The 9,089-nt window shown below is 34.9% G+C and overlaps 1 protein-coding gene across 1 annotated transcript; it reads right to left on the reverse strand.

Moving 5' to 3' along the window:
• Positions 1-2,750: 2,750 nt before the first annotated feature.
• LOC105793218 (uncharacterized) lies at positions 2,751-3,163 on the reverse strand. The gene is made up of 2 exons (XM_012622142.1): positions 3,156-3,163; positions 2,751-3,111 (listed from the first exon to the last, which is right to left on the reverse strand). The coding sequence occupies exons 1-2, from the start codon at positions 3,161-3,163 to the stop codon at positions 2,751-2,753; spliced, it is 369 nt and encodes a 122-aa protein (XP_012477596.1).
• Between the last annotated feature and the right edge of the window lie 5,926 nt (positions 3,164-9,089).

Below are 9,089 nucleotides of genomic sequence, written 5' to 3' on the forward strand. Positions count from 1 at the left end.
GCCCTACCCCCTTCATAAAAAGAAGCAATGTCCTCATTGTGTAAACAAAGTAATGAATGCAAACTAAACACCAAGTAGGATAGCAAGAAAAGAGAGGTGAGTCATGAAGACAACTTAAGTACCAAGTCTTTCTTAACAATCCAATCTTAGACATGCTCATTCACATTACGACACTACTTCACTTTTTATTAGATAAGAGGCATCGAGTTGAATTTATTCATGTTTGCAATTTCCTACTTATTGTGCGAAAGAAAATACTAACTATGAAAAAAAATATAAATGTCTAAAAATAAATACTAAGAAAAATAAATTTCCCCCTTTCAATTTGTGTCCTCATATATGTCTTTCTCCTGTTCCTTCTTAGTCGCACTTGACCCCACAATCTCTTCTTGTCATGTCTCAAAGATATGATTTAGAAACTTAGGAACAAAATAGTTAGAGATATTCTTAAAAGTATTTTGTATGGAATCATCTTTAATATTTTTCATATCTCCAATAAGTCTGTTGTTGGTTATGCATGAATTTCCACTTATCCATCATAACTAAAAATTTCAATTTCTTCCTAGTGTTTGAAGAAGTGGGCATAGGAATGGCCAACTCAGGATTAACACTTGGCTCCACTAGTTCAGCAACATTTGGTTCCATCCTCGATTTAGGGTTGTTTGGTTCCTCCTCAGTTTCTGCTTCTTCTGTTTCATTTATTGAGTCAGCTTCTATTTTAGATTTGGTTGACGACTCGTTAGATTCTGCTTCATTTGGCTCGATCTGGTTCAATAGTTCAACATTCTCCACTAACCTCTCAAGATCATGTCTTGTTATGCAACTTTAAACATAACGGTTCTTAAGGTTTGCTTTTGATTTAACTTGGGCCCTCAAGCAAAGTGAAGTAATTAATGATGGAAAATAAGAACTTTGTACCTTTTTTCTAGCTCAATATTGAGTTTCCTTGATAATAATTTTCTAAACATTGATAGACCTCTCTATCATAAGTGCATATAACAAAAACATTCGTTACTTCGAGACGGTGGAACTATGTGAGATAGGCACGAAGCTATATCGAACAAAGTGGAATCATACCTTAGCCATTGGATTTAAATACTCCCTTCAGAAGAATAACTTTTGTACTTCCTTATAATCCATTGGGATCCAAGATTTGTAACAACATTAAGTACTTGTTGAAGAAAATCCCAATTGATATTCGTCATCATGGCAGAGTACTCATCTTCTTCAAAATCAAGTAAGTTAAATAAATCATTAAGTGACTTAGAAGTAACGGGTACCTTCTTACGAACAAGAACTTCATTAGCATGGTCAAATTGGCGTAGAACTCTTGCACTAGTTCCTCTTTACGCATTGACCGTGCATCACAAAATTGATTCAAATTTAAAGCATCAATTATTTTTCGAATTGACAATGGCATAATCATCTTGTCATTAGTTTCCAAATTGAAACCTTTTTCCAACATCATAGGTTGATTTTTTAAGATGGAATCAAACCTTTCCTTCGTTTCCTCATCTTGAATCACAATTGGATTTTCAGTAGAAGTTTTGGAAGATCTAGTTCTTTTGCGAGACGTGGTGAATTTTCCTAAAAAACAAGGAAAATTTCAGCAAGGAGAGAAGGAGAAATCAACAAGGTTTTAAGGTGACTAGGGGTTGTAATAGCAAAATGATGAGGTGCTAAGAGATTTTCGGTGGAAAAAAAGCTTAGTTGGAACAGTTGTTGGGGCGGTGGGATTGCTTCGGTGAAAACTTTGCAGCGGCAAAAGGAGGGTTTTGCGACAAAAAAAAGGAAATTTGGGGATAATTTTTGGGATTTGAGGCCGTGGAAAAGAAAAAGAAAGTAGGTGGCTAGGGTTGAAGCTAATTGCTTGAATGGTGTGAAAGTATTATGGTAAACAGGGGTTTATATTGTAGTAGATTAGAGTTAATTTGTAGTAAAAATTTAGCTACAAGGGGATACTTGGGCGGCAAGGCATGGATGGAAGAAAAAGTGGTGGCAAATTTAGGGTTTTGGAGGACCCTTTGAATGGCAATAGGAGGGTAATTTCCCCCACTTCACTATTCTTGGCCTCTAGCCCAAACTATACTTATTTCTAGTACTAAAGAATTAAATTGAACTAAAAAGTAAATGGATTAGTACTTGAGCCAAATTGACCCTCTTATTAAACATAAACAATTAAAATAAAATAAAAATAAAAATTTTCTTTTGGATTACTAAGAAATTTTCTTGACGAAAAATTACATTAAATTAATATCCTAGGAAAGGTTAGATGGGTCACAAATGCTCCTGCATAAGTTCCAATCTCCTTAGACAGAATTAATTTAATGTACTAATTAAAAAAACTAATTTCTAAATATGTCATTTAATAGAAATAAAAATAAGAATAATCAAGGATCTGTTAAATTGAATGAGGTTTCAACTCGCTCAATTTCATCATCCCAATAGTGTTTGAGATGTTGACCATTAACTTTAAATGTACGATCCTTGTTGTCGTGTAATTCTACTGCTTCATATGGATAAACTTTGTGAATGGTGTAATGTCCAGTTCATCAGGATTTTAGCATCATAGGAAATAACCTTAGCTTCAAATTAAAGAATAAAACTTTTTGACCTTCTCTGAATTCACGAGGTTGTATACGGTTATCATGCCATCTATTTGTTTTTTCATCATACATCTTGGCATTCTCATATGAAAATAACCTCATCTCCTCAAGCTCATCAAGCTATAACGTTCTTCTCTCACCAGCTTACTTTAGATCCACATTGAATTGTTTCAAAGCCCAGTGAGCTTTATTTTCTAACTTAAGCGGAAAATGACATGTCTTTCCAAAGATCAACCGATAAGGAGTTATTCTTGACGGTGTCTTAAAAGCTATTCGATAGGCCCATAGAGCATCATCAGGCCTTCGAGACCAATCTTTTATGTTAGGTTGAACCACTTTCTCAAAGATTCCTTTGATCTCATGGTTCACCCGTTCAAATTGCCCATTTGACTGTGGAAGATAGGCAATGGCTATTTTGTGCTTCACATCATACTTGTCAAGCAACCACTTAAGACATTTGTTTACAAAGTGAGATCTTTCATTGCTAATTATAGCTCTTAGAGTCCTAAACCATGTAAACACATGCTTATGTAGGAATTACATAACTACCTTAGCATCGTTTGTTGGGTATGCATCATCTTCCACCCACTTAGACACATAATCATAAGAAAGAAACTATCCTAAAAAATCAATGCCCCAAATATACACATGTGATCTCATCGACAGAGGTTGAGATTCAGCCAGGCATGACTTATCTGGAAGAACCGGTAAAAATTCTAGATAGAGAGATCAAGCAACTGAGGAACAAGAGTATTGCACTTGTGAAAGTGTTATGGAATAGGCATGGAGTTGATGAGGCTACATGGGAGCCCGAACAGGCTATGTGAAACAGTACCCAAATCTCTTCATAGGTAAGATTTTTGGGGACGAAAATCCCTACAAGGGGGGAAAATGTAACATCCCAATTTTGGGCCTAGGCAGAAAAGTGGTTTCGGGACCACAAATCCGATGAGGAGAAATTTATTTTTGCTATATTTTTATGGTCTAAAATTTCATTCAAAAATTTCGACGTTTGGGCACTCAATTTAGTCAAAAGGACTAAATTGTAAAAAGTGTAAAAGTTGAGTTCTACATGTTAGAGGTGTCCAATTGTTATGAAATTTTAAATTGGAGGTCTTTATATGGTAATTAGACCATTGGTTAAGTTATGGACAAAAATGGACATGATATAAGTGAAATAGGAAATTTTAAGTTAGGGGCATTTTGGTAATTCGGTAATTAAAAAATGAATTAAAAGGGAAAAAGATGGAAAATTGTGCTCATCTTCTTCATTTGGACGAAATTAACAAGGGGGAAAGCCATAATTTTGGTGTTCAAACTTCCAAGCTCCATAGTAAGTGATCCCAAGGCCCGTTCTTAATGTTGTTTACATTTTTGGAGTCCGGGTAACTTGATTTAGCTTATTCTAGCAATAATTTAACCTAGGGTTTAGATTTGGAAAAATACCCACAGGTGAAATATGTTTATTTTCATGTTTTATGATAGAATATGAAGCTAAAAACTATGTTAAACAACTTTTGCTAGTCGATTTTAAGTGAAAACAAGTAAATTGACTTAATCGGTAAAATACCTAATGTTCATAAGTGTTAGAGTAAGAATTTGATGTTTTCATAGAAGGGAAAAATGTTCAGTATGTTATAAAACATAAGAATAAGAGATGAAGTTTAATTTCCGAGCTTTAGGGAAAAAGTGTATTTATGTAAAAGTTTAAGGGCAAAATTGTAATTTTTCCAAAGTTAGAGTCAAGCGCTGTTTTGGTAAATGTGAGTATTAAATAAACTAAATTTGCTATTATAGATAAAAAAAATGGAATCCGAAGTTAGACAAAGGAAAGAATAAGGTTGAAGACTAAGTGGGTGGATTTGGCTATATTTTGTACCGAGGTAATTTTACGGTAAATAAATACAATATTTCAATAATTATTATTAATGTTATTATTTTCCAAAAATTATATATTTATTTCATGAATTTATTTGCTGTTGACTCAAGTATGAGACGATAGAGAATTAGTATTAAAAAGTCCCGTTGAAACTTTTGGAATGTATCGGATACAAATGTCATGACATTTGGGTGATGAGATCCCATGTAAGACCATGTTTGGAACATGGCATTGGCATCATTGAGATTATGAGAGGTCCCATGTAAGACCATGTCTAGGATATGGCATTGGCACCGAGATGAGAGGTCCCCCGTAAGACCATGTCTGGGACATGGCATGGGCACCGATATGAGAACTCCCATGTAAGACCATATCTGGGATATGGCATTGGCAGTACAAGAAACATACCATGTAAGACCATTTCTGAGACATGGCTTTGGCCTGTTATTATCAGAAAAGAAACCCAAGTATCCTTATTATTCCAATGTGGCTCAACAGGCTAGTAATCAAATTATGTTCCATGAAAGTTCATGTAAAAGCATAAATAGCAAATTCAGGTGAGTTATAAGAGTTAAGAACATTTTATGTTATCAATTGAGAATCAACATTTCAACAAGAGAAGAGTAAGTTATAATCATGAGTTAGCTAAGTAAACAAGCAAGAGAACGAGTAAGAGATTAAGTAAAGAGGAAATTAGGGATCATGTTACTTGAGTATAATTATTTAAGTGTTGTTATTTATTTACTTGTAAACTTACTAAGCTTTATGCTTAATTCATTCATTTTTCTTTCTTTTATAGTATTGCGAAGCTACTTCAGGGATCTTAAAGACGTCGGAGAGCGTCCACACTATCAACCAGAACAACTCGGTATTTTAAGATGATCAACGTTGAACTATGGCATGTATAGGGACTTAGTCATTTTGAATGTATGTCCTTATGATAATGCCAAAGGATGATGTGTAAATATGTGATAATGTTTAGCTATTAAAACGGTTAAGTAAGAATATGTTTGGCATTATGTATGCCTAGGTGATAGTTTATACCTAGAAATTGTGAAAAAGTAAAAATTGGCAATGAAACAGATTTCAGACAGTAGCAGTGACGTGACTTTCAAAAATCACCAATGATAGTATAAAATGAATTAGAGCATGAATGATATATAGAATTAAATATTATTGAGTCTATTTTCATAGAAAAATAACAGTGTAGAAAAAGGAATTTTATATTCTTAGATATGTGGATTTTAGTTAGATATTGTCAGAACGGTTTTTAGAGTCCCCTGTTCTGACTTTAGAAAATCATAAAACTATTTATGAGTTGTAATTTATATTTCTAGATTCCTTAATGAGTCTATTTTCTGTAGAAACAAGTGAAAACACCATTTTAAAATCATACAATGAGAAAATTGAATTTTAGTGACGAGAGACAGGACAGTCGAACAGTAAAATAGGGAAGACTTTAAGTAATAAATTGTACTAAATGGCTGAACCAAAAATTAGGGAAAATTTACAGATCTAAATTTTGAGTTTTGTAGCTCGAGTTATAATTAATTTAGTAAATGCTACGCGATTGGACAGCTTTGTTGTAAATAATGAAATTAATTTTAAAAGCAAATTTTTCTGCCTCAAACTAGTAAGTTAAGTCAAGTAACGCCTCGTGCTCGACTCCGGAAATGGTCTCGGGTAAGGGGTGTTACATGTCTTACATGTGCGATATCTCTATTAAAAGATTCAACTTATCAATGGTGGAATACGTTGGTTTTTGTTGTCCCGAGAGATCGGGTCACTTGGGAATTGTTTCAAATCGAGTTTTGAAAGAAATATATCAGTTAGAGGTTTCTCGATCAAAATCGTAAAAAATTTTTAGAGTTTAAACAGTGTCATATGGCAGTGTCTGAATATGAATGAGAATTTGTTCGATTGAGCAAATATGCTGGACAGTGTATTCCGATTGAGACTGCAATGTCTAAACGGTTTAAAGATGGATTAAATGAGGATATAAAGCTTTTAGTCCTAATCCTTGAGTTGAAAGAGTTTGTTGTACTATTTGATCAGGCACATAAAGCTGAACAGCTGAGCAAAGAGAAAATACACGCTGAATTTGAAGCTACAGATTTGAGAAAGAGATTGACAGGAAAGTCACATCAATCAGCATCAAAGAAATCTGAAGAACATCACTACTATTCTACTGCTTCTGTGGGATACTCTAGTAGAGACAGAGGTACCCGACGCTCCAGTCCTAAACCCCAGGGTACATCTGTAGCAAGTGTGGGTAGTGTTAGAAACACCAAACCTGAGTGCAAGCACTGTAACCGGCCACATTATGGTGAGTGTCAAATGAAGAATGTAGCATGTTTTAGATGTGGTTCCTTTGACCACTATCTTAGAGATTGCCCTGAGAAATCCAAGAAAGATAATATTCAAACTTTGAGGCCGAGCAACACAGCTGCAAGAGGTAGGCCACCTCGCAATCCTCAAAAAATGAGTGGTAGCCGTGGCATGATGAAAGATTCTACTGCAAGATCCAAGGCATAAGCACCAGCTAAGGCTTATGCTATTCGCGCACGCGAAGATGCTTCTACGCTAGATGTTATTATCGGTACTTTCTCTCTTTATGATACTAACGTAACTACTTTGATTGATCCCAGATCGACTCATTCATATGTTTGCACGAATTTAGTGTCTGGTAAAAATTTACATGTTGAGTCCACTGAATTAATGGTTAAAGTATCGAACCCCCTAGGTCAGCATGTGCTAGTTGATAAGGTGTGTAAGAACTCTCCGTTGATGACTCAGGGTTATAATTTTTAGGTTGATTTGATGCTATTACTGTTTAATTAATTTGATGTGATATTGGGCATGGATTGGCTAACTCTACATGATGCTGTGGTAAATTGTAGACAAAAGCTTATGCAATTGAAATGTTAGAATGGTGAAATGCTTCGTATTGAATCAGATGATTCGAGCGGGTTATCTATTGTGATATCAGCTATGTCAGCACAAAAATATGTGAGAAAAGGTTGTAATGCTTACCTTGCTTATGTATTGGATACTAAAGTGTCTGAGTCGAAGCTTAAATCAGGACCAGTGGGTTGCGAGTATCCTGATGTGTTTCCAGAGGAGTTACCTGGATTACCACCAATTAGAGAGGTCGAGTTTGCTGTAGAACTTGTACAAGAAACATCACTGATATCAAAAGCACCTTACGGATTGGCTCTTACGGAGTTAAAATAGTTGAAAGCATAGTTGAAAGAATTGATAGACAGGGGTTTTACTCGACCCAGTTTTTCACCTTAGGGTATACCAGTTCTGTTCGTTAAGAAAAAGGACGGATCGATGAGATTATGCATTGACTACCGTCAGCTCAACAAAGTTACAATCAAGAACAAATATCCACTACCTCGCATTGACGATTTATTTGATCAGTTGATAGGTGCCATAATGTTCTCAAAGATTGATCTTCGTTATGGATATTATCAACTATAAGTGAAAGATTGCGATGTGCCAAAAATCACATTTACAACCAGGTACGGACGTTATGAAATTCTTGTGATGTCATTTGGTTTAACTAACCCACCTACAATATTTATGGATTTGATGAAAAGAATTTTCAAATCGTATTTAGACAGATTTGTGGTGGTATTTATTGATGATATACTGATATATTCCCGAGATGAGTCTGAACATGCCGAGCACCTGGGAAATTGTTCTGCAAACTTTGCGAGATAAACAACTTTTTGCTAAAGTTAGCAAATATGAGTTTTGGCTTCGAAAAGTTGGTTTTTTGAGACACATAGTATCGGCTGAAGGCATTAGAGTTGATCCGAGTAAAATTTCAGCGGTTGTTGACTAGAAACCATCGAGAAACGTATTTGAAGTCAAAAGTTTTCTAGGATTAGCTGATTATTACCAATGATTTGTAAAAAGGTTCTCAATGATAGCTACACCAATGACACAACTATTACAGAAAGATGTGAAGTTTGAATGGTCTGATAAATAACAGCAAAGTTTTAACCAGTTGAAAGCACCATTGACCGAAGCACCAATTCTAGTTCAACCTGAATCAGGTAAAGAATTTGTGATTTTCACTGATGTATCATTGAATGATTTAGGCTGTGTTTTGATGCAGGAAGGCAAAGTAATAGCTTATGTATCTAGACAGTTAAAGTCGCAAAAGAAAAACTATCCGGCACATGACTTAGAGTTGGTAGCTATTATGTTTGCATTGAAAATTTGGCGACACCATTTATTCGGTGAAAAATGTCACATATTTACCGATCACAAGGGTTTAAAGTATTTGACGTCGTAGAAAGATCTGAATCTGAGACAGTGTAAATAACTCACACTGTTAAAAGATTATGAGTTACTTATTGATTATCATCCGAGAGAAGCAAACATAGTTGCGAATGCTCTGAGTAGAAAGTCTTTGTTTGCTTTGCGAGCAATGAATACATGATTGGCATTGTCTGATGATGGTTCAATCTTAGCTGAGTTAAAACCTAAGCTGATGGTTCTACAGTATATCTACGAAGCTTAAAAATGTGATAAGAAGTTGTGAGCTAAACGAATACAGTGTGAGTTGACATCTGATTTAGATTTTCAGA

The sequence above is a fragment of the Gossypium raimondii genome, chromosome 8 (assembly GCF_025698545.1).
Source record: "Gossypium raimondii isolate GPD5lz chromosome 8, ASM2569854v1, whole genome shotgun sequence".
Classification (NCBI taxonomy): domain Eukaryota; kingdom Viridiplantae; phylum Streptophyta; class Magnoliopsida; order Malvales; family Malvaceae; genus Gossypium; species Gossypium raimondii.